General features: G+C 43.5%; 1 protein-coding gene across 11 annotated transcripts in view; it reads right to left on the bottom strand.

Moving 5' to 3' along the window:
- Positions 1-1808: 1808 nt before the first annotated feature.
- LDB2 (LIM domain binding 2) overlaps positions 1809-26949 on the bottom strand; it is a 372947-nt gene continuing 347806 nt past the window's right edge. For 2 of the 11 annotated variants that reach the window (XM_059165026.1, XM_059165037.1), the window contains exons 6-8: positions 11888-12011; positions 8812-8963; positions 1809-3198 (exon numbers count right to left, since the gene is read on the bottom strand). In XM_059165026.1, coding sequence (XP_059021009.1) covers positions 2968-3198; positions 8812-8963; positions 11888-12011 — 507 coding nt within the window. In that variant the 3' untranslated portion in view covers positions 1809-2967. The other 9 variants (XM_059165046.1, XM_059165042.1, XM_059165051.1 and 6 more) reach the window with 9 other exon arrangements.

Here is a 26949-nt window from a genome sequence, read left to right as displayed (position 1 = left end):
AGTTAACAGAACTGGCTAAGCTCCTACCTCATAGCCAGCAATGTGAGGGCACCATCTTGCATGTCCAGCCTGGTCAAGGCTCTGATGACTCCAGCCCCAGCCAGTGAATGGGCCGCTAATTGCAGACCACCCAGCAGAGACCAGTGAGCTCTCAAGAAGGGTAACTGATGATAATAAACCGTCCTCTTGAGGTGGGTTGATTTGTTCTGCAGCAGTAAATAACTGGAACAGGTGTCAAATAATTTGTCCTAAACATCAATTGTAATGACTACATACTAGTGACTTAAAAGACTTGATAAAATGGTGAAGTGGTGGGGGATAAACTGGAAATTCTGTCAGCAGAACTCTAATGGGTACATAATAAAGTAGCAGTTCCCTCTATGTCCTTTGGCTCTTTTGCTATTGTACTGCACATTTCCTCAAAATGCTAATATTCTAGAGAAGCGATGTGATGTTCTAGAAAGGGTGCAGTCTTTGTGGTCAAGGGAGCTCCAGATTCGAATCCCAACTATGTCACCCACGAGTTATGAGATGAAACAAGTTACTTAACGGGGTAGACTGTGCCCTACACGGATGTCCTTTCTGAGAATGGCACACCCATGCGAGGACACTAGGACTGTTGCCCTCTATTTGGCCGTTTTCTCTACAGAACTGTCCTGAGCTGATGGGGCCCATCTTGTTCCAAAGGTTACAGTCTCCTATGCCCTGGGGATGGCTTCAGCCAATGACTGACTGGTACAGGTACACAAAAGTCTGACAGCTTAGGTCAGGAAGGGACAGTTCTGTAGTGAGGTCTGTGTTCTGAGCCCTCTCTTCATGGATCAGGTCCCCAAAATAGAATAGACACCAGGAGTCCATAGCTTTTGTAGACTCTTTCCCCTTCCCTATCCTGTTCCCCCAGTCCCAACTATCTTAAAGATTCCCTTTCTTTTACCTGAAGAACACTCCTTCAGTAATCTTGTGCCCCCAAATCCGGATCTCAGGCTCTGCTTCTGGGAATCCCAACCAAAGACACATAACCTCCCTCAGCTTCTCATTTTCAAATTCCCCTTTCCAGAATTTGCCAAGATGATAAATTAAAATTACCTGGCACTTAAAACACGTCCAACACACACTAACAGATTTTTTCTCTCATCTTCCTCACTGGTGGAAAACAAAGCGGAAACAGACGAGAAACTTTCCTTAAACAAAACAAGTCCTCAAGTGAATTTTCGAGTCTCATACAGCAACTTTTGGGCAAGCGAGCATTGATATTTATTTATTAATTAAAGATTTTATTTATTTATTTGACAGAGAGTAGGCAGAGGCAGACAGAGAGAGTGGGGGAAGCAGGCTCCCCGCTGAGCAGAGAGCCCAATGTGGGGCTCAATCCCAGGACCCTGAGATCATGACCTGAGCCGAAGGCAGAGGTTTTAACCCACTGAGCCACCCAGGCACCCCTAAGCACTGATTTTTAAAAATGAAGATATTAATGCCAGCTTTCTGAAGAAGCTGTAAAGATGAGCTGAAATAATCTCCATGAACCTTAAGTAGGGTTGGTGCAGCATAAACTCTCAGTGCCTGGAAACTACTGCTCTTACAATTGCCAAGCTCCAGAAACATAAACTAGATCTTCCTTGTTCAGACGCTCCCACATCTGCCCAAGTGAACTGCAGTGAGCCGGGAAAGGAATCAAACTTAACCAAGGGTAGCACGACTTTCACAAGTCCACTCCACATACAGGCTGGGTGCCAACTCCAAGCTCCAGAGTTCTCATAATTGTGGGCAGATTTCGCCGCTGTGCTCACAAACAGCCAGACCCACCTGCATTGGTTGTTAACACAGTTTATTATTGGCACACTTATCAGTAAAGCATACATAAAATACAGCTGTTTTATAACACACGGAGCCACTGTGTCTTTACATGTGTGGAAGAACATATTAATATGCAAATGGAAAAATTAGTTCTCTTATAAAGTTTCACATAAATACACTGGAATTGCCCCAAAAGAAAAATCCCCGTAAAAGAACCAAGGGAGGGCTTTACAAAATATTATACAAGAAATATACTATGAAAAGAATCAACAGTCAACTCAGATACAATAAAAAACACAAAAGTTTCAGATTCATTAAACTGCCCACAAAATTAATGGATTACATGGCTTGAAAAGATTTGGATCAACAGCAATTTTACAAATGTATCAGTTCTCAATGGGCCAGGTACGTGTCTTTCTTTACATAAAAATCCATCTCTGTGTCTTCGATGACAAAAAGACATTTCTTGTTTCAGTACTTGGACTCGATTAAACGAACTCGGGTTGGAGAACAAATTGACATTAGCTCAGCCATAAATTACGCTGCTAGGCCCTCTTAGCTGTTACCCAATGAAAGAAAAGGTGAAGAAAATAATACAAATAATAAGGATACACAAATTACTGTCCAAAAGCTGATTTTTTTTCTTTTCTTTTTTTACTGAAACAAGAAACTCTCAGATGCAAGTCAAAAAGCAGAAAATATTTTACAATATTAAAAAGTCATCTGTAGTTAGGGTCGGCATATAATGAGACCCTGAGCACTGAGGGCGTATTGACAATATGGCCTTCGTTGGGTTGGGACCGGCTTGGGGGAGGGGGCATAATTAACAAACATGTGGTTTAACACTGAGCCAGGAGAAGCGGGAGCATTCACTCTGGTTTTCATTACTATCAGTGCCAGTATCTGCGTTACCTGCGAAGGCCTCCAGGGAAGGGTCATGGAAGTTTATTGGAATAATCCTCTCAATTCAAAAAAGAAAAAAAGAAAGAAACTCAAACCCAGATCATTGTGGTTTAGAAATAGCATTTGCGTGGAAAAGTTTTTTTTTTTTTTTTTTTTAAATTTTTAATTTTTTTTTTTTTAATTTCTCCTCCTTCCTCTCCTGTAAGCAAGGATCTGCAAGCGTGGGTGTACCCCACGGCTACTGACAGTGGGTGCAGGTGCGGGTCAGTCTCACTGGGGAGCCTGGGGCGGGGCGTTTTCTGATTTGGTCTCTTGAGCGGCGGGGGGTTTACTGCTCCACGGGCTGCTGTTCCCCAGGGCGGGGGGGCTGTTGAAGTCTTCCTCGTCGTCCACGCCGTTGGCCGCGTCATATTGCGTGTTTTCTAATCTAGTGATTAGCCTTTCGTCCTCGTCCCCAAACTCACCTCCCATCAGAGTTGGCTCTCCTACCACCATCACATCCTGTGAACAGCAGCTGACATTATTACAGGGAAACCTTGGGACAGAGAAGCTCAGCTTAAAATACTAGCGGGAGGAGCTGGGGGATCTAGGACAGACACACTCGTGTACTGAGCCCCAGGGTCAAGTCTCAAAGTCGGGGGCGAGACGCATATTTGATTTCTACAGGAAATAAACATTGCCTCCTGACGTGGAACAACCACGCGAGTTTATGTCCTTAGTGCGCAGCCTGACACCGGAGAACGAGCAATGCTAGCAATCTGCAGAAATAAAAAAATGGATTTTTCAAAATTAAAAAAATCCACGCTTTTAACTTGCTGACATTGGGGACTTGAGAGAGGGCTGTGGAACCTTTTGCTGGGTGCTTTCCAATACCTCCAAAAATCCGCCACTTTTTATTTAGGGCCTCTGAATGCCTTTGGAAACTAGCAGCCAATGTGGGGAGGATACGGTTCTATGGTATTCACGCAACTCATTCCAAATGGCATTCTCTCTGTCCCAAGGACGGTATACATTTTAATTGAAGACAGAATCTCTCTTTTTTTCTATTCAGCCAGGCCCTTTTATGCAGCCAATATCCTTGACATTCTGCTACTTAATTATGGTAATTAATTTAGGTAAAGTTTTCGATAAAAACAATGTTCACACTGATTTGACAATTTGCATAGCTAATTAAGTCATTAGCAAAAACCTGCTGATTGCCAACAAGCCCTGAATTTACCATCTGTTATTTCATGGTGCCTGTCACCTATCCCCACACAGACAACCCTGCCACCAATCTGGGCAGTAAAGAGAACCAGTCTGTCCAGCTGGTGCCATAAAAGGAAGATGAAGAGCACTAATTATAATTACATTGATGAAGCTGGTAGTCATCAGAAATGGAAGCGTGCAAGAAGAATCCATCTAATCACTCCTTTAAGTACAAATTGTCCTTCCATGCAAGCAAGGAAGCCACCCACTGTAGCCTCCTGGAGCATCATGGTGGCCACTGCTGGAGAGGCACAGGGCTGGGGACAAGGATGCACACACAGGGTACAGCTCCGGCCTCTTCGTTCAAAGGGGAGCTATATGGGGTTGATGGGTGACCTGGGCATGGGACAGGACACCTGTCATGTGATACTGCTGGGCAGGCTATGGGCACTAGTCTACTCAAAAGTGCGGTGACTCCCGGGGAGTGCCCAGTGCAGTCATCTGCCTCGGCCAGAAAAAGCAAGGCTGAACCAGATGCTTTTGGACATGGAAGGGTGTGTTTCCTGACAGGGAGGCTAATTGGATGAAATGCCTTGGCAACTGGGCTAAAACGTCTTCACTAGGGGCAAGAGAAGCTTTTCTGGGACAGTGTGGTAGAATACTGCCTATGGTCAGGAGAAGGTCCAGTGGGCCCTCCAGAATTCTAGAAGGTGCCAACTGAAAGGAAGCCTTAATGGCTGCCTGATTGATTTCAGAATAGAAAACCTTATTTGAGTGATCGATTGACTCCCCGAGAATTATGGGGGAGATCATCAATGGATTTCCAAACTGTGTTTTCTGACTAGTCACTCCTGTAATTTGACAAACATGATTTTAAAGAGCTATGTCCCAGGTGAAGTAAATGCCTCAAATACGAATTGGGTAAACTCAGCAATACAGGTGCTGGCGGGGAAATCAGCAGTGTGCTTCAAAGAACATACTGATTATGCAGCGAAGAGCCAGACGTGACACCGACATGGACTCGAGATGAGAACAACATAGAGACTCTGACTGGCAAGAATACGGACAGGACTGCAGATGGAATGGGCTCTCCAGAGAGGAGGGGGCGTTATCGGGTTAGCCGCACCACCCGCTAGGGGTGTTTTGGACAAAAAAGTGCTGCTTGGTTACAGGCAATCAGGAGACAGTGCTTATGATCAGGAATAAAGGTGGGGGAAAGAACAGGGCAAGACTGAGGAGAGGATGATGTGGATTAATCTCGTTTCATGACTTACGTGCAACAAGCACACTTTGGAAGGGTTGGAAAACACATGCGGGAGGTGTCACAGGACAGGAGAAGGGCATGGGGACCAACCATGTGCATCTGCATTAGTATTGTGAGTCCAAGGTCATCAAGAGAGGCTGGGACAGTGTGGGGAGGTAAGCATAATTTGGAAACAGAGGAGAAAAATCAGAAGGCAGCTTAAGCGTGACATTAGGCAAAGGTCCTCAACGCTCCAGGTGCCTTCATTGCATCAGAAAAATAATGGTCATTCATGAAAAATACTATGAAAATAGTGATTTGAATCATTCCAAATGGGTCTGATATCAGCTCATGTTGGTTGGAACAGCTGGAAGAGATGCCCAGGTATAAATCCTTGTCAGCATCCTGAATTTCAGAGAGATGCTACATTTGCCTTCCTGATTATAAAAGAAAATCCTCAGCCAGATACATGATCCTATGTGTACACGTGTGAATGATTGATAGACGACAAGCTATGAAAGAGATGTGTGCTAAGAGCTTCTTAGGCACATAGATTCTTGAGGCCGCTTATCCAAGTACGCACAGGGCTCTGCCTGGCTCTACGGAACCTGCAGACTAGAGGAGTGGTTCTCTGCTCAGGTGATCTCGATTTGTTAGCCTCACACAAAATGAATGGAGACATAGTGCACGTTGTGGGCTGCCTCTCACTAGTGGATGTTGGCTCCATCTTCCCCACCCCCACATCTTTAAAAATTCCCCCAACATTCAACATGGGTAGTGAGAGGTGCATTTCCATTGTCTGCTATCTCGTGTGTCCCACAGGAGGCAGGGCTGGTGTGTCTGAGAGTAACCCGGATGCCCTCGGCTCCCCATGAGGCAGACCTCTGCTCCTCGCTGGAGGCCTGGAGGTGCCACCAGCTCTTGCCCATGTCACATCTTCTCACTAATCCCCCGTGCAAGGACCACCAACCTCTGAGGAGGACTGGAAGTGACTCCTTTCAGGGCCCCTCAATGCTTCTCCTTAAATTGGCCAGAAGGGGTCACTGCTGTTGAATGACACAGGTCTCCATCCCTCCCAGAGTTGAGGCTGCAGTTCGGGATCGCTCCTAGCCCCTGCTCATGGAGTGAGAAGCAGAATCCAAGGATTAAACCCTAGTCCTCACCAGACACACACTTTGCTGCCGCGGCAGCGAGGCAGAACACAGTTGTGGTCACAGTGGCACACAAAATCTGGTCATGCCTGTGAACGAGACAGCCAGGGCTGCAGACTGCGTTCCATTTTAACAGTAAAATCGTGTTGGTAGTTCAGTACACAGGGTTAAGAGATGTGGTCACTACAAGCCAGACGATGCTTATCATTTAATGTCCATTCAACTGGAGTGCACACAGAAATGTGTACATTTTTCCTGTTGTCTTTCCCTGCCCCTCTGGGCCCTCTGTAAGTTTTACTCTGTTAAAACCTCTTTTCATTGCATGGGTGTGGGATTGGTGCTGAAATTCTGCTCTCACTTTCTAATGGTGCCTTGTTCTCACCAAGTCCAGAGGGTCTCAATTCACTAAGAACCCTCTCGACACAGGTATCCTCCACTAAAATGCAGTTGGTGGATTGGTGGAAAGGAGCATCAGGGAGTAGAACAAATTATGTGCCCTTTAAAATAAAATTGAAATGTTTCCAACGAGGCCAGGTATATCAAAATGCATGACACTCACGCCACTCTTCTACACCTGAGACAGACATCACTAACGGACAGCCTGCCAAACCCAGTCTGGGCCTTAGATCGCTACTCAGTGCCGGACCCTGTTAGCTGACATCTGGAGACTGAGTGGGCAGGAGAAGGGAAATTTCTTGGCCATCCCTCGAGGAGACGCTGAGCTCTTCTAAGGCAGGGCCTGGGTTTTTGTTGTTGTTTATTTGTTTATTCTTGGTATAGTGAGGGGCACATAGTAAGAGCTCAGGAAACATTTGTTGAACTGAGCTGAATTCTTGCAGCCATTGTGCCTTTAAGTAGCAATGTCACCATTCCAGAATCCTCTGGAATGCACTCTCATTTGCTAGGGGAAACTAACAAATGTTAGTTTTTAAAACTCTAGGAGTAGATGAATAATGGGCTACTTTTGAGCACTTCTGGGTTGATTTATTTATACCAGGCCATTTTCTCTATACATTTTCCAATTTATCCAAGAGTGGGCCTAACTTATTGGTACCTTAATAAAAAGACTCTGTTTTACTTCTTTGATTTTTTTTTTTCCTAACTCTTTAGCCCACTTCAGAAAACAGAGGTGAGTCTGGCATTATTTAAAGACTATAACTCCTAGCAGTGTTAAAATTAAAATGGCACCTTCCCCACAGGCTGGCCACTCTCTCCATGACCCTTTCTTTCTAGTGCAGTGAGGACAAAATCCATACCCTCTTTCTTGGAAGACAGGAGAAGAGTCCCTGCGGCCCCGGGGATTCTCAGGTACTGATGGCATTGGTTTTAGCCAAAGAAAACGGACTGATGGAAAGTGGGTGAAAGTGGGTCAGGGACAGACTTGAAAGACACATTTAGAAGTAAGTGGAGAATCCCCATGAAAGAAGAGTCCACTCTCACATGGGGAGAGATGTGAGGATGAGAGATCAAGGTGGAGGGGTGGGGGAGGTAAGAAGAGGCAAGAGGTCAAATTGCATGGGTTGAGGGAAGTAACAAGAAATAGAGCACATTTCCCAAGACACGGTATCTAGAGGATATCCATGGAGCACCACGAAAGTGTCGGGGCTCAAAGGACAGTCAGACGCCTGGTGACAGGGCGGTGTGGCTAGGGAATCAGAGAAGGAGCACCCACAAGTAATCGTGGAGGGGACAAGGGACAAGAAATGCTTAGAGGAGCGTGAAAATTTAAAAGCGATAAATGATCTGACACTGGGCTGAGGGATTTGGAGTCAGGAAGGAATTGGGCAGACAGGACAGGACTTGAAAATAAAAGTAACAGGAGATGAAGAAAGATGAAGAAAGGGCCCACACGGTATACACTCTTTGGGGACACCCGTCAGCTGTCAGCCTTGGAGTTCAAAGAAGCCTCCTTCTCAGTGGCCCATTTCCTTTGTCAAGACCCAGAAATGAAAGGCAGGGTCAAGAGGTCAGGAGAGCTGAGACCAAACCAGGGGCCGACCCTCCCCCTGAGCTCATGAAATGGGTAAAGTGGCATCCACTGAGCTGCATTTTGAGTGGCCGGGAGTTAATTACCTGAGTCTTAAAATACGAAGGGACACCCATGTCGGGAAGGCCCAATCCAATTACAATATGGAGCCTGAACGCCGGGAGCTAGTTTCCAGTGGAGCACGGGGTCTCCGGTGATGGCGCCGAGAGCCCCTTCTATGCCACCAGGCATTGCTGCTAAGTGATATTTTAATTAAACCTTAAGTGACATATCTCCTGTCTGTGACTCTGACGGCTTTTTAATTCAGGTCCCTGCGCAGCACAGACTCTTAATATTCCTTTCTAATTCCCAGGTTGCAAAGGAAGGTTTCCATGGCAGAGCTCCTCCCTCCCCTCCTTGCCCTCCCCTGCCCCGGCCTTGCCCTCCCCCCGCCCCCAACCTGCCCAGAACGCTTTTGGCAGCTCAAGGAGGCTTTCACGTGGTCCCCTGCAGGTGGAAGACAGGCAAAGGCAGGATTTCAGGCCTAAAAGGAAAGCGAGACTTACAGGTACCTGACTGGACAGACTCAGGTTGGCGGCTGGTGTCTTCTTCTTGCTGCCTGTACTGTTGGCGTTGTTGCCGGCACTGCTGTTGGAAGTGCTGCTGGTGGAGTTTTTCCTTTTTCTCCGTTTGGTTGTCGGCTGCCTTGTGGGTTCTGCTGCACAATGGAAAATGGACGGAGGATCAGTTCCAGGGCGACGGTCAGAATACTGTCCCTCCAAGGAGGCTGTGCTTGTGAATTGAAAAGAGTAGACTCTAAATTGTTTCCATTTCTTTTAACTTTACACAGAGTAAAGGAAGGAAGCCGTTGCTTTATTTTTAGCACAACATGCGTGCAACTCTCTTCTTTGGTATCTAGATGGAATGATTTGTGTTTTATCATGTTTTGCGAACGTTATATGGGTGTCTGGAATCTATTTTACATTTTAAGGGTCAGCCGCAAATACCACTTTTATAGTTGAGTTAAAAGTCTTGTTACCATTTCAAAATTGGGGAACACATTTTTCTCTGGACTGTCATTTCTTTAGAGCAAAAGGAGGGCCCTGGTCCCCCTCGGGGGGTGGGAGGGGGCCTCTGAGGTGTGAGAGAAAAGATGAAACCAAAATAAGGTGGTAAACCTGGGTAGTAGCTTTGTCTCCGGGTAAGTGCCCAGTACCATAACACCTGGAGATAAAGTATAAAGAAGAAGCACGAGTTCTGTCAGCCGTGAATGTAAAATGTAGGGTCCCAAGCTCAGTATGGTTCTCAAGTTGCATGGTTTGGACTCCGATGTTTAAAGAATGCTACTAATTTCAATGTTCCTGGGGGGAAAATGTCTTAGTGTGCCACAGCCAGCATGTTCATGATGGGGAGCTAAATATTTTCAAGAAAGATTTAGAAATAGAGGACAGGTCTATGTCCTCTTCTTGGAAGCATAGGGACCTGTGGTGATGGGTGGTCAGATGAATATTATTTATTTATACATTATGTAGTCAGTTTTACCAAATGTTTTCATGTTCTTCATGGTTTCTATGGCCTGTCTTATATTCATAGTAATTCTATTAATTAGATTCTATTCTAATATGTGCTTTGTAAATGAGAAATGTTCAGAAACTTTTTCCAGGAAGTTACTCAGTTGGAAATGGAATGTAAGAGCATCCTTTTTGCTAACCCTAGACTTGACCCAACTCTGATGGCGAGAAGGTGAGGCAAGGCCATACCAGAACCAAGTGAGAGGACCTTGTGGCATTTTCTTAAAACACCTATGCTGCTTCTGATGGGCAGTGGGCAGGATCTCCTTTAAGGATCATGTCAAAGACCATCTAGTCCACCAAATTATCCCTGACTTTTGAGGAAGAAAGGGATTATGTTCTCATTTACATACCATATTTTTTTCCTTCATGAATATTTTGTCTCTTATGTTTAAAGATTTTCATCAAAGGGCCTAACATGTCTGTCCACAGAGAGTTATGGGTGCTTGTCCTGAAGGTTGGGGAAATAGGAATAGAATTGTTCTAGCTCATGGTGCCAGAGTTGAGCGACACGTTCAAAGTCCATCAAATACTCAGTTCCCCTGATAAACATCTTCTTCCTTTACCTCAAGAATTAAAGTCGGCTACTTTTTTTTTTTTTTTTTTTGAAATCTGTACTTCTTTTGTGAAATTTTGGGGAAATATACCTAAATTGTGTACTCTGGATTACTCCCATTGGCAGCAAGTAGCTGAAGTCATAGAGTCGTGACCTCTGGAGATATAAACACCTCTTGTGACACAGACCTCCTTCACTGATCAGCTATGAGATCATCTTTGGCAAATTACTGCTTAAATCCCAGGCCCTGTATATTTGAAATGGAAGTAATATTCAATATCTCATAAAGTTATTGTCAGGATTCAGAAAGAGAACATAAGGTCTGGGAGGGCTGGGATTTCTGACTGTTTCATTCAGTGCTGTACCCCTGTAACTGGAACAATGCCTGGCACCTCTTAGGCGCTTAATCAATGATTATTGAATGAATGATTGAGTTAATAAATGATGTATAAATTATATATGCATATGTTGGAAAATATGGGTTCTCAAAGCATTCATTCAGTGAGATATTTTTTCCCATGAAGCCTTATTGATATTGAAAGAGAACATAATCTAAGCACATTCAAATAGATTTGAAAAATAATGTTCCAAATTTCTAAAATTCCCCTAAGACAGGGATGCAACTATTCTATGTAGAATGATGCTCGTTTTTTCTCAGATTTCTAAATATGTACTTTGTTAAATCTACTATATTCGTTTCATATAAAATGCCTGGCCCATGACCAGTGGAAGGTGACCATTCTATTTTGTGATTCAGAAAGCTATGTGCTTCATGTTAATAATTACTCTTTATAAAAATAATTTTTAGTGAACGGATACGTTTTGCTTTTATGATCAATGAGGCTCGACACAAGCCTGGGAGTGAAAATGTATTAGATAGAACGACAATTAATGATGACTGGAAGCAGTAATCTCAGAGCCTCAGCAGGAGACTGCAGTATCTAAACTGCATTCTAAGGAAGTGAGGAAAATGGAATCTTTTATGTATTCTCTTCATGATCAGAGCACCCTTTGATATTAGATCTATCTTTAAAAAGGGAGCAAATTTATTTATTTTTTTCATTCTTTCATTCTTTCCTTTTCCTTCCCATCCATCCTCCCTCTCTCTATCCCTTCTTTCCCATCATGTCTATGATTCCTATTTAAAAAAAAACAAAAAACAAAAAACAAAAAAAACAAAATAACAATGGACCATGAGAAGACATCAGTCTTGTCCAGTGGAATAGCCACCAGTCTGGGAGACAGGAAACCTTGCTTCTGATTTTGTCTTTGCCAATGATCTTGAACATTAAATAAATCAATTGATTTTTCGGGGTTTCGGGTCCTAAGTGAGATTGTAGATAATTCCTAAGGGTGCTCATACTTCACAAATTCCACGCCCCCAGGCCCAAACATCCATAAGAAACTACTCATCCTGGCAAATTTATGATTCCTTCCTTCCTTTTCACATCACTTCATCCCCCCAAAAGGCCTTGGAAAATGCCTTTAGAGCAAGAGTGAAGAATGAGGTCATACCTGGGGGCGCCACCATCCGCTGCCACTTCTGAAACAAGCAGGTCTTTAGGCAGTCTCGTGGACTGAGGTTGTAAGTTTTATGTCTCGACATCAGTTCCTGCATTGGCTCCAGAATTACACACAACTGCAAAAAGTTCAAAGACATCAGTCTTTCACTATTTGATAACATTATTTGCAATAAATAATGTTAACAGCTGGAAACAATTAGAAAGCTCAAAGGTACTTTTCTTTTTTCCCCTGGTTTTTATTTTCTCTGTGCAAGTTTGGAGGAAAAGAAATATTACCAACACTTGATAATGCCCACCTAATTTACTGTTATTTATAATACCATGTTATAGCCAAATGTGATTTACACACACACACACACACACACACACATATCGAGAGACACATTCTGTACAAACTGTTGGGTGGATACATGTAGCTCTATTCTGAATTCAAATGATTCTCTCTGGTTAAAGAAAAAAGCTCTCTTCCATGGTGCACAGCATGCTCTGATTTCTACTCTGGTTTCTGCTGTTGTTCCTGTTTGTATAACCACACACTGTGAGTTACAATGCTAGTTTATGTAGATTATGTGGCAGTGAAAGCCATCTTTTAAACTGTGGAGAACAAAGTGGCAACTACAAGTACTTTTTTGATCCTAATTCTTATCAAGGCCCACGATGAACACTATTCCATTTTTATTCATGTACTCATTTATATTTTACACATAATGATAATGTCAGTAACATATGCCAACATTAGTTCAGAGTAGGAGCTTTCTCTGTGGCTCTGTACACGATTGCTTCCTTCCCTCCTTTGGTTAGATTTTTCAGATTTACTTTGGTCCAAGACATCTGATGACAAAGATTAATGAATGTAACAAGAAGGTAAATCCATTTAGGATTGCCTTGAACTTTTCTGAATTCCTTCTCAGTTGGAAGGTCATCAGGATACTGCTGTATTGAGAATGCTGTATCTAAGAAGACAAAGACCACAACACAGCCGTACACATATTGGCAAAGCACTCTTCCATGTGGAAAAATAGCATTTCATTATAAAAGGCAGATGTGCCTTCATCGCCCCCCCCCCTTTTTTAACACCACTCCTTTTCCTTCTGTTATTATTCAGCAGACATGCTGCTTTTTATCCACTGGTCCACTGGGTTCCCTCTACTTGGAATTCTTCCCTCCCCTCTTCTTGGCTAATGCCCACTCATCCTTGAAGATAAGGTTACTTCTTCTGTTATACCTTCGTCTCCAGGTTGTGTACCTCTCTCCCTGTGCAGGCTGAACTCGGTGACTCTTTATGGTTCTCCCATAGCACCCAGCCTTTTCTGCTCTGTGAACTTACTCATCCATGCTTTGGAACCCTCTGCTTCTAAGTCTCCTTTCTACTTGACCTTGAAATCTTTGAATGCCCAGACTGTGCATTTTTTTCTCTGTTGTCCTAGGTTTGGTTCAATTGAATGGATGCATTTAAGGTGTCCTTGTAAAGACTGGAAGATCTTTCTTTCAACAGAACCAAATTTGTTGATTTTTAAAAATGCAGACTTCCAGGGGCACCTGGGTGGCTCAGTGGGTTAAGCCTCTGCCTTCGGCTCAGGTCATGATCTCAGGGTCCTGGGATCGAGACCCACATTGGCCTCTCTGCTCGGCAAGGAGCCTGCTTCCTCCCCTCTCTGCCTACTTGTAATCTCTCTGTTAAAAAAATAAAATCTTTAAAAAAAAAATGTAGACTTCCAGACTCCTCCCCTTCTGTTTCACTGGGTCTGGAACTAGGGTCCTGAATCTGCCTTTTGGAGAAGCATGCTCCAGTCTAATTCTGATACATACTACTACAGTTTGAGGTCTGCTACCCTACATATTCTGGGCTTTACATATAAACAGAAAGACATGCAAATTCCCCATTGTTTCCAGTTGGAATTCCACTTTTTTGTCACTTAACCCCACTTTTTGATGTTCATCCCTCCTTCTCAAGCCTAAGCATGATAATCAAGATTACCTTCATCTAGAAAAATGTCTCTGCTCTTTTTACCTATTGATGATCTAAACTTGGCCCAAACCACTAACTCCATTGACAAGACAGCTGTAATCTCTTTCCCACTGCAGTTTCTCAGGAAGAAGAGAGCAAGAATTCGAAACCTGAATGACACAAGTACAGCGTGAGCCAGAGAGACAAAGCCGCTCAACCCTAGTTAGTCGGGCTGTCAGGCATGAGGTCTGGATTAGTTCTGGGGCATCTTCGGTCTTGTCAATCCTCCTGCTTACTTTGGAGTCCTTTCTGAAACTTAAAATGCTGGTAAGGAGGACCCTATGAAAGCGAGGGAAGTCCTGTGCAATTAACTCCACATTTCCACTCTGTGAAGACTCAATGTGTATATTCCTCCATTAAGAATTCCTCACTGTGCAAGCTAGAGAGAGCCTCAAGTCTGCCCCAGCCATTAATGCTCACCACTCCAAACACAGTAAAGGATTTTACCGTCATCCCTACAAACAGAGATAAGAGTGGACTATCCATCCAAGGAGAAACACTGCTAGATTCAGACAGGGTCAGAAGATGTTTGGAACTATTACTAAGCTAGGTTAGTAAGAAAAGGTTTCAGGGAAATTTTAAGGAACGGAAAATGTTCTTCTTTTTTTTTTTTTTTAAATTAAAATAACTAAGGTTTTCAACCATTTCCTTTGGCCCATTCCCCATTTTTGAGACATGGGCTTACTGTGGATGTAAAATGCATGGATGGAGCAGAACAAGCACGGACTTAGATGCCAAGAGGTTTAGGTGTGGATTTTAATTCTGTCACTAGGTGTGCAACCTTGGCCAAGCCCCTTAAGAGTGCTGGGTTTCAGTTTCACCTGTAAGACAATACCCATCTTGTGTATTGTTGTGAGAGTTTGAGATGATAGATCCGACACATCAGAGTTCAAGAAACAGTAGCTATGATGATTCTGTATTAGCAGGAACATGACAGATTGTGAAACAAATGACATTTCTGTTCCTTTAAATTAACAAGCATTTATGGGGCTTCTTCCTAAGTGTCAGGCACTCTGCTTTGACACTGGGGACATAAGGAAGAGGATAACATCACCTCTGTCCTTAGTGAGTATACAGTTCCCCTCGGAATGGTTTAAGCATATTAAGAAAACCACTCTGGTGTACATATCAAGCTTCTTTGGGAATCACAGGTTTATGAAGCAAGGATTTCCATGATATGACAAGTTAGATGGCCAAAGTGACCCCTGCGGTTCCAGAAGGGCAGTGGGCACGGAACATATGAGCAGACGGGACGGCTGCATTTATCGTGAGAACCTGTGAGCTCATTATCTACTTCTTTCTTGCAGAGGGTGTTTTCCTCTCTGGGTTTTGGGCAGAATTTCTTCAGGTGCAAATCCTCAGGATTTATCCCTTCCCCTTTAATGTAAAAATATCTTCCCATCGCTGTAACCCACCCCAAAGGAGTTCCTATCTCTGAATACTAATTAGGAATCCCCAAAGCCATTTTTCTTCCAGAGGAGGGTTCCCAGGCTGGAAAGGCAGCCTTCTCCTGGATTCATGTGTTCAAACGAGCCTGCTGTGGAGTGCTGGGCTGCATGCTGTAGGTGGCAGAACTAACTCAGACAAGAGCCTGCCTTCTCAGGCAGAGAGCCAGTGCATTTTTGGCAACAGTGAAGGCCTGGGGCGTTCTGAAATGAGATCAGGAAGACGGTTGGGGGAGTGGGTTCCCGCAGTCACTCGCCAGTTCCTTCTGGAGCCAGGATTCCTGCTGTCCCTGGGGTCTTGGTCCCCCCTGAGAATCTGGGGAAGGCTCTGTAGCCTCTTTTTTAAAGTTTGTACAAAATATCTGGAAGTTTATGAATCCTCTTATATCCCCGTCCATTGACTCTAAGCAAAGTGTTCCCTGTTTGTAATAAGTATAAACCAGGCTACATGCCTTTTCCTCCACGCTACACACACACACACACACACACACACACACACACACACACAGCGACATGACCACATCAGTCAAATGCATATCAGTGGAACTAAGCATAATAACACAGAGTCTTTTGATTTAAAGGAACAATTGTGTCTGCAGAGTTGAGCCTGCTACAAAGTTCTCAGTGGACCTGTCCCTTTGCCTGACAAGGACTGCCACAGCATTTCTACAGCATCTGCAGCAGTCTGCACTCAGGGCTGCCATTTAGTTCGGATTCCTCCTGCAGTGGTGTTGAGGAGTACCAGGAGTAATTCTAGAGCACTGTGGAAGGGGCAGGTGTCAGCAAAGCCCGAGATCTCATTTTGAGTATGAAGCTCCTAAATGTGTGGTCCCTGTCGGGTCCATCTAGGATCTCAAAGAAAGCTCTTGCCCATCCCAGCAAAACTGCAAGCACATCTTTCTGCAGATTTAGTAAGGATTTTAAGCGAAGCTGATGCTGCTATGCTTCTGAGTTCATTTTCTGGGATTTGGGCCCCCGCACTGACCCTTTGGTATGGAATCAAAACCTGGAACTACAACAGCAACTTGCTGAGTGAGTACAAGGATAGTTGGATGAAAGATGGATGGATAAACGGATGGGTGGGTGGATGGATGGATGAGTGGGTGGATAGGTGGTGGATGGTTGGGTAGATGGATGGATGAGTGGTGGATAATAAACAGATTGGCCAGACTTATAGCCAGGAGTCATTTGCTAATAGTAGACAAATAAAGCCTTGTCTTGGAGGCTTAGAGGTGATGTATTTGTCCATGTGAGAAATAACCAATTGACTCTCCTGTAGAAAAGGCTTTGCACAAATGCACATGCATGTGCCCAGTTACTATTTGTCTAGGCCGGACAGGAAGATCTCAGCTCATCCTGGGACCTTTTATAGAAACAAAGGGTCCAGCAAATGTACAGTATTGTGTTTTGCTTTGTTTTCATCTGACAGTTCTCCTGGAGAAATTTAATTCTCCTTAGCTATATATTCACACTTACTCTTCTTGCCCAACTTCTTGCCCAAACCCACTTCCAGAAATAGGGGATGCTTGTCAGAGTTGGCTCTGGCCTATGAAAAAGCTGATGCCCTGAGGTTGACATTTGGCTAACTCCCAAACCTAAGTCCTGTCTACTGACAACACTTTGATTCAGTCTTTTCTGGATGATGGATGGCATCCTCTGGGCTTGAGTCACCTACTCTTTGCATATAGGCTTGCCTGAGGTTAGTGTTTCAATATGAGCTCAGACTTCTGTTCACGTTGTTCTTCTTTCCTAGAAGACCTCCCCTCTTTCCCAGTCCTTCTAACTAGAGGCTGGCAAGCTGTGGCCTGTGGGCTGAATAGGGCCATGCTCACATAATGTTGGTAGCTGCTTTTGTGATATGATACCAGAGTTGAATAGTTGTGACAGAGTTCCTAGAGCCCACAGACCCGAAAATATTTACTATCTGGCCTTTCACAGAAAGGTTGCTGACCTCCGTACTAAACCGGTGCTGTTCAGTGTAGGTGGTCTGCAAACTATCTGTTGTGTTTCTGTGACAGGAGAAGCCGCTTGAGGCAGAGTGTAATTCAGTTCACTGCTTCCTTCACTGAGAAAGTCTTATGTCAGGAAAAAAAAAAAAAAAAGTTGGATGAAGTAAACAATGTGTTCAACAGTATAGTTGATTTACATTCCAGAGCAAGCTTCCTCATTTTGTCATGGACCACTAAGAGTTTACAGTCTCGCACTGGCCTATAAACCACAGTTGAATCCCACCAATAAGACCACTGATGGCTTCCAAGGTCCAGTTCAAAGCCCAGTCTGTCTCTGACCATGCCCACCCACAAGGGACCCCTGCTTCTACTGCACTAATCCCTAATCTAGGTACAGCCCAGTGTTTATATTTGCATTGGGAATATTCCTTTCTTGTGGATTTGTTTCATCTTATCTATAGCAAACCATATTATCATTTTTCTCTTCTTTCTATTTAACACCGTATTAGGCATACTCAAATATTTGCTGGGTCGTAACTTCATAATTGCCATGGAATATTTAACCTATGCCTGTCCCTAGAGTAGGTACCTGACATATACTATATCATTAACTCTCACCAGGTCCTGGCTCACTTTTACAGGTGAGGAAACTCAAGCTCACAGCCATTAAATCACCTAGAGCTGAGAGTAAAGAATGTAATTCTTATCATGTAGCCAGGGTTTTATAACCATTTAAAGGGCAAAGAAGAACTGCATAGTGAAGTCTGCCTGGTTCCAACCCTGTGTTCTCAACAACTAACTGCTTTGTTGTCTACCTCTCTAAGTCAGAGGGGCTTAAATTACTGCTAAGATACCAAGTTTAAAGGCTCTCATTGTCTTTGTATTGTTCCCTGTACACAGTATTGACCTCTACATAGAGATATAGGTCATACATGAGTGGTGTGGGCTTCGGAATCAGATTCATACAGATTCAAAATCCCAAGTCTGCCATTTACAAATGGTGTGTTCTTGGCCAGAAATTGCAGCCTCTCTGAATCTCCTCATCTGTAAAATGGGGATAAAGATACTAATCTCTAATAGTTTGAAAGAACATATGGAATACTTAATGCAATGCGTGGAGCAAGGTCAGTGCTCAAAGGGTGGAAATTAGTATTATGATAAATACTAGTTTCATCAGTGGCTCTCTACTGAGCCAAGAGATCATTGTGTGATGTGATTGGTTAGCTACTGGGGAGTAAATCATTTGGCCTCCTTGAGACTTAGGGGGTCACTAGACATAATACACCAAGGGATGGTAATTAGGCCAACAGTTACACTGCATTTTAGTGGCTAATGTCTCTAATAAAAATCAGTTTTTAGAATTCAGTGATAAATACAAAATGTTCAAATCCACAAACTAGAGTTCTTTCTTTCCCTGCCCCCCTCCAGTAACCTATTCCTCTGGCTGATTCTGAATTAAAAAGATATCAGAGTGTTGGGGGTGATTAAGAAACAAGCTCTTATCTAAGGTGGAGGAGTATCTCCTAATTAAGAAACACCTCACAGAAAGAGATCTTACATTAAAACAATAGAGAGATCCACAGAATCTAAAAGAAAAACAAAACAAAGCAAAGCAAAATAAGCAGATAATCACACCTAGAAAGAGATAAGAATGAATAACAGGTATCACAGGAGTAAAACCCACTCTGCCTCAGAGGATGAAAAACAAGAGAGAAGGAAATGCTTTCCCTTAGAAGAGATGCAATTCTAAAACATCAGATTATGATTTCGGTTTATTTCCTGATAGGATTAAAGGTAGATTGGTTGTCAAATTCAAAACACCCTCTTTTTTATCTGAAGATTCAACCAGGGGAGCCTCTGCCTTTTCTCAATTGTTTTGCAAATTGATTACTGGGGAAAGTTATCTCATCCACCCCCAGAGACAGACAGCCCTCTTCTGCTTTGGGAGAGGAAGGTGGTGGTGCTGAGGAGCTGGCTTTGCCATGTGGCAGCTGCCACTTCAAGAACCATCCTTTTGCTGGACTGAGCCGGCCATGCATGCACATTTCAATATCTATGCCTTGATCTCAGTTTTGAGGCTCCCAGAAAGGACTCTTTGTGACCACTGGTTGCTTTTCTGACTACCCCTATGAGAGAAGGGCTGGGGCTGTTGCCCTGAGCCATGGAGGCTCCATCAGACTAGCCAGGCTCAATATTTCTGCTGTAGCTATCTGATGGCCAATGAACAGTCAGTTCAAAGCCTTGGAAGTACATTCTCTTTCCTTCTGACCCTATGGACCTCATTTTTCCACCACATCCTTTGGTATGGGCATCCCTTTCCATAGTGCCCTGGTTATTTGTCTATTCGCTCTTAGACCCAATCGTTACTCCCAGCTCTGTATCACAGAGGACAGACCCCTGCACACTATTTGCCAACTATTTTGCCAACCTGTTTTGGATGAGGTTTGGCCAGTTGGAGGCACCAGGGGAGATTGGAGGGAAGTGGGTTGAGTTCGTTTCCCAGGGCTGCCATTACAGAGTACCACAAACTCAGTTCTGGAGGCTAACAATCTGGAATCAAGGTGTTGGCAGGGCCACACTCCCTCCAAAGGCTAGAATCCTTCCTTGCCTCTCCCAGCTTGTGTTGGCTCTGAAAATCCTTGGTGTTCCTTGGCTTGTAACTAAGTCACTCCCATCTCTATCTTCACATGGCCTTCTCTTCTATGTCTCTGTGTCTTCTCTTCTTCTAAGGACCCTGGTCACTAGATTTCCAAATAAATTCACACCATGATGTTCCAGATGAACATGAATATTTGAGAGGTACTCTTCAGTCTAGTACATGGGTAAAAAAATAAGTGAGGTTATTTTTTGTCCCCTCTGGGTCAGATGGCCTATCCAACAGCTGTCACCATAGGTCTACTATGGCCCCCGTTTCTACCAGGTGACCTGACAGTAATGCCTCCTGCCTTTATACCCTGGAATGGCGGTTGCTAATCTTAGTGTTGCCTCTTCCTCTAGTTGCTTCCTAGGCTCAACATCTTTGTACATAATCTGCCATATTAACTTTCCTCTACTATATTACCTGGTGGGGGTTTTGTTCCTCTGAATAGACTTCCATATACATTATGGTTTATAAGAAATTAGGCAATATATAGAAGATGAAGGACTTTGGGTACAAGGAGGCATCATGGGTAGTGGGATTAGCATGCAAATTTGGCTTGGGTTAAAATCCCAGCTACTTAATAACTGAGTGACCTTGGGTGAATTACTCAACCTCTTGGTGTATTAGTTTCCCCATCAGGAAAGTCAGGACAACCATAGGAGTTAACTAATCGGGTTGTTAGGAGAAAATCCACTTAAAGTGTATACCTAGGTCTTAGCTTATGCATGTCTCTTATGGTGAGGGTATAACCAAGTTGGTGTGGTGGGGGGCAGGGGCTTCATGGAAGACATTTTGAAACTTGTCAAGATCTACTTTTGAAACTGTATAGATCTTCCCTGCCCTATATATGTGTGTGTATATACATACACAACCTAAAAATTAGATTTTGATAATACAACAAACATCTAAAATGTTTAGTCAATATGTTTTTCCTATAAATAATTTGTCGTTGTTTCAGATACCCAATCCCTGTGTTCTACCAGCATCTCTAAGCTCTATGACAACATAACTAGAATGTTTCCAAAGGAAAGAGAAAACATCTGCCTGGAAATACTCCACAATGGTTAGCAAACATCTAAGGAGCGTTTTCACCTGGAGGGCTATGAGTAAATTTTAAAAATTCTTTTTTAAAATTTAAATTCAATTAATCAACATATAGTATATTATTAGTTTCGAGGTAGTGTTCAGTTGTATATAACACCCAGTGTTCCTTACAGCATGTGCTCTCCTGAACGCCCATAACCTAGTTACTCCATCCCCTCTACCCGCTCCCTGCCAGCAACCCTCAGTTTGCTTCTTATGTTTAAGAGTGTGTTATGGATTATCTCCCTCTCTGATTTCATCTTGTTTTATTTTTGCCTCCTTTCCCCCATGTTCCTCTGTTTTGTTTCCTAAATTCCACATATGATTGAAATCATATGATAATTGCCTTTCTCGGATTGATTTATTTCATCTAGCATAATATCCTCTAGTTCCATCCACATCATTGCAAATCGCAATATTTCTTTTTTCTTTTTTCTTTTTTTTTGATGGCTGAGTAGTATCCCATTGTATATAAAGACCACATCTTCTTTATCTATTCATCTGTCAATGGACTTCTGGGCTCTTTCCACAGTTTGGCTATTGTGGACATTGCTACTCTAAACACTGGGGTGCAGGTGCCCCTTCAGATCACTACATTTGTATCTTTGGTGAAATAGCTAGTAATGAAATTGCTGTGTCATAGGGTAGCTCTATTTGTAATTTTTTGAGGAACCTCCATACTATTTTCCAGAGTGCCTGTACTAGCTTGCATTCCCACTAACAGTGTAAGACGGTTCCCGTTTCTCTGCATCCTTGACAACATCTGTTGTTTCCCGATTTGTTAATTTTAGCCATTCTGACTGGTGTGAGGTGGTACCTCATTGTTGTTTTGATTTGTATTTCCCAATTTTTAAAATTGTTATTGACCAAATGGTGTGCTTTCAGATGGGTCAGACAGTGACAGTAAGGACCAGTTGCTCAGGGTTACTAAATAGTCGCTGGAAGACACTGTCTCTTTATTGTATTAGGGTTCTCCAGAGAAATAGAACCAACAGGAAGTATTTTAAGGGATTGGCTCACATGATTGCAGGGGACAGCAAGTCTGAAATCCAGTTTCCATGGGCTGGAAACTCAGGTAGGAGTTAATGCTTCAGTCTTGAGGCAGATTTCCGTCTTCTCCAGAGAACCTCAGTTTTGCTCTTAAAATCTCTAACTACTTTGGGACGCCTGGGTGGCTTAGTTGGTTAAGCAGCTGCCTTCCGCTCAGGTCATGATCCCAGCATCCTGGGATCAAGTCCCACGTCGGGCTCCTTGCTTGGCAGGGAGCCTGCTTCTCCCTCTGCCTCTGCCTGCTATTCTGTCTGCCTGTGCTCTCTCTCCACCCACCCCCACTCTGATAAATAAATAAAATCTTAAAAAAAAAAAAATCTCTAACTACTTGAATGAAGCTCACGGAATAGAAATCTGTTTTCTTCAAGTACAACGGGTTATAGATGACAAACAAACCTACATAATACCTCCATTGCAAAACCTAGATTGGCATTTGATTAAATAGCTGGCGTTCTGGTTGCTATGAACTGAATTGTGGTTCCTCAAATTCACATGTTAAAACCTAACCCCCAATATGACTGTATTTGGAGAGAGGGCCTTTAGGAGGCAATTAAGGTTAACTGAAACGATAATCTGATGGCCTGGTAGCCTTGTAAGAGGAGGAAGAGACACCAGAGAGCTCTTTCTCCATGTGTGTCCACTCAGGAAAGGCTAAGTGAGTGCATAGCAAGAATGCAAGCCAGGAAGAGAGCTCTCACTGGAGGTCCTATCAGACCATGATCTTGGACTTGGTAGCCTCCAGATTTATGAGAAAACAGCTTTCTGTTGTTAAAGCCACCCAGTGTTTGGTATTTTGTTCAGGCAGCCTGAGCAAACGGAGACAAAGCCTAGTTAACTAATGACACATAACACTGCCAGTCTTCCACCAGACTGTGAAGAACTAGAAGGCCGGATTTTGTCCTATTGTTTTATTATTATTATTTGTTATTTTACCCAGCACCCAGCAATGGATCTAATGTTTGTGGAATGAATGAATGCTTGGCTACATGACTATGACAGAATGGACAACAAAAACAAATGGGTAATTAGACATCAGAAAGTAAGTTAGTTATTGCTTCATTCATGTTGTGACTGCAGTTACTTGGGTACCAGGGATGCAGTGGTGAGCATTGCAAGCCCAGACTCCCTTCCTTGAAACCTCTTTCCAGAAGGGAGGCAGGAGAAAAACAAAATTCCCAAATGGGCTGGCAACTATAAAGGAGAAGGACAAGGGCTGTCAGGAAAGGTTACCAGGAAGAACTGATATTTAAAAGCTAAGACTAAAAAGATGACTTAGAAGTCAGCCAGGTGAAAGAAGAGGCATCTAGGACAAAGGCTGGGTGGACATCTGTGGCAGAGGGAATACAGACATGAATGCAAGAGAGAACACGCTGTTGGAGACTGCCCATTATGGACTCAGCGAGCCAGCTACAGTGGCAAGGCAGGCAGTGGTCACATCAGTCAGGGCCTCAGTTTCTGGCCCAAAGCAGAGCTCAGAGGCAAGACTGATGTAGGCAAAAGCATTCTGTGAATGATGTAGCCCCCGTCAGCGCCATCAGCATGGACATTGATCTGCAATACGGTAAATATCACATTGTTACTTCTTCCTTCCACATTTCCTAAGCATGAGAAAAGCATCATCAGTATTTTGATGCATTTGGCTAAATAAAAGCACCAAATATCCCCAAAGGCAAATATTGGCAGCTTCGAGTCTCCAGAGACCGCCCCCAAGCTAAGTGCTGTTCATCACAGCACTGGGGGTGTTTGCTCTAGCCCATGTTGTTCCTCACTGGAAATAGGTAGCGTTTCTGGCATGTTGGTTATTTCTCCCAAGGAACTAAGAGACTGTGTACTTGCAGTGAGGTAACATTTAAACACTAACATTTATAAGTGGGGCCTGATAATCTTAATACTGCGAATAAGGGAATTTGGATATGGTCCTTGGGAGCTGTCAGTGACAGTTTCCAAGGAACATGGTTATCTTGTTCATGCGAGTTATAATCCCTCCTGAACCTTAACTACATGGTTATGCCTGCCTCCTGCCCTCGTGTAAATACCCACAAGACTGTTAAAGACAGCATTGTGCTCTGGGGTTTGGGCCAGCATTCCCACGGGCGCTATTTGGGAGGATTTCTGGGCTATGGTCAGTGTGGGGATATGGACTTCTTTCTCTTGGCCCCGAGCACCCAGTGCATGGTGTTTGGAATGCTTGCCTGCCTGCCTGCTTTCTTGGGAGCTTCTGCCAGGCAACAGCCCTCCAGCTCCACTCTGACACAAAGGAAGGAGCAATTTCTCAGTAATGTAGCGCTCAGCTGCTCAATTGCTCCCGCCGGCCGCGATCATTGTGCGCCCGTGGAGCCTTGTATCAGCAGCCATTTCTCCTCCCAGGGACAGAAGTGAGATTGGTGAAAAGCAGGATTCGTGTTGACAATGGCAACACAGTATGAAAATGGAGTTGGCAGAGATTGGGATTCATTCATTCATTTAGTTATTCATTCAACACATGCTAATTGACCTTTTATTCTATGCCCCCATGTGTGTTCTAGGTGCTGGGGATGTGGTTAACAGGAATAAAGAAAATCACTGCTCTTATGCAACTACATTCCAGTGAAGGAGACAGATAAATAAGCATGAGATCTATGTTAGTGATAAGCAAGCAGGGAAAGGAGGTAGGATGTGTTGAAGTTGGGAGGGTTGAGAATCTGGATACTCTGGTTAAAATCACTCCACAGAGGGGCCTGTGCCTTAATCCTTTGAGTCTGGGAATGTGTCAGGCTACATGGCAAAGGGAGTTAAAGTTGCTGATGAGCTCACTTAGAGAAGGAAAGATTAGTCTGGATTACTGAGGTGGATCCAATATAATCACAAGAACGTCTAAGAGTGAAGAGGTTATCCGGGAGTCAGAAAGATGGCAGTTGCAGAAAGCCCGATATGACCTTGCTCACTTTGGGGATGGAAGGGGGTCATGAGCCAATAATGTGGGTGGACATGGTAAGGAAACAGATTCTGCCCCAGAGCCTCCAGAAAGAAACACAGCCTTGCTAGCACCTTGAGTTTAATGTTGTGAGATCCATGCCAAGACTTCTACTAGTCTACTGTCAGATAATGAATCTGTGGTAATTTGTCTCAGCAGCAATAGAAAAGGACGATAATCACCCAGAAGGTGACATCTGAGTAATGGTCACATGATGAGCTTATATTTGGCAAATAATAATATAAGATGCCTAGTTACATCTGAATGTCAGACAATAAAAATAATTTATTATAATAATTAATAATAGTAGTAATTTATTCATTATTTGTCTGACATTTAAGTTCAACTGGGAGTCCTGTATTTAATCTGGCAATCATAATCTCAGAGGAAGCCAAGAAGTGAGATATTTGGGTAAAAACATTTCAGGCAGAAGGAACAGCATTCTGAGCAGAGGGAATAGCTAGGGCAAAGGCCTGGGAACTTTGAGAAACATCTAGGAGTATGGTGGCCATGGAGAGAATGAGACAGGGGAGAAGATGAGTTTGGAGAGGCTGTGAAGTACTGGATCATGAAGATCATCAGGAAGATAGTGGCCTTTGGCCTGAGGGAGAAAAGAAGACATTGGAGAGTTGGGTTAGGAGAGTGGCAACATTTGGGGTCTCCTGAGAATGGAGAGATACTGACTGTAAGCAACTTGAGGACAAGGTCTAATTTATTTTATTATTTTTTAAAATGTTTTAATTTTTTTTAACATATCATATATTTTTAGCCCCAGGGGTACAGGTCTGTGAATCGCCAGGTTTACACTTCACAGCACTCACCAAGGTCTAATTTATTTTTGCCTTGCCCTGGAGCTAGCACAGAGGTGGGTATTCAAGTACACATGTGCTGGGAGGGCAGCAGGCTTTTTAATTGGTACAACTCAGTGCTGTGCCACCCAACATGGAACTAGGAAGGTCTAGGATGTGCATGGTAGGAGAAGGGAATATTTAAGAGGAAAGAAGTGGTTCATGAAGAGAAGTCTGATGTTTGTAAGGAAATCAGTAAGGATGGAGAAAGAACAGATGTGTGGGGATCTCCTTAAGGTGAAGACATTATGCACAATGCTTTATTCTACTCTGGAATCAAGTGTTAGGAAACTCAGGGAACAGAGGGTCTTGTCTACCACCTACTGCAGTTAGTTCAGAGCAACAGAGTCTAAACTAAGACCTGAGGAAGCCGTGTTTCAACTCTTCAGACACATGAAGATTTCCTTGAAAAAGTTGCAAGAGGGAAGAAAACTGTGATTATAAAACTTTTTTTAGCAGCTGGCTAATGAATCACTCACTACCTCTAATAATGATTAGTGCTCACTTGGTGTTCTCTAGGCACTGGGCAGTGGGCTTAATGGCTCCCATGGGCTTTCTCACTTCATCTTCCAGCACATTAACTACACAGACATACAGATGAGGAAAGGGAGACCAAAGAGGGTAGGTAACTGGCCCAAAGTCCCAGAGCTTTCAGGAACTCCTTAGCTTTGACTTCTTTGCACTTAGACCCCAAACTAAGTAGATACTCCCTCTCTTAACTTTTATTCCCATGCTTATGAACACATCTCCAACATCCTGCATTATAATGAGCTGCTTCTCTAACAAGAATGGGATCCCTGTGGCCAGGGGAGTTGGCCACCTTTTCATCATCAGAAGTCGACACTTAGTAGGTGAGTATAAAAACAAATTAATTCTGAATGAATGGATGAGTGACTGAGTGAGTGAATGAATGAATGAATGAATGCGGGAAATATCCTCTAAATCTCAATGCAGACACTTCAGGGTAGAAAGACTGATGAGATGTGGCTACAGATAGAGCAGGGCACTTGTTCTTTTCTCCTCAGCAGGGCTGTTAGATACTGTTAGGCTCATAGGTCCCATCCTTTTTAACTTTGT

The sequence above is a fragment of the Mustela lutreola genome, chromosome 1, assembly GCF_030435805.1.
Source record: "Mustela lutreola isolate mMusLut2 chromosome 1, mMusLut2.pri, whole genome shotgun sequence".
Taxonomy (NCBI): Eukaryota; Metazoa; Chordata; class Mammalia; order Carnivora; family Mustelidae; genus Mustela; species Mustela lutreola.
Note: the sequence above shows the minus strand (reverse complement) of the source record. Positions and strands in the feature narration are given on the sequence as shown.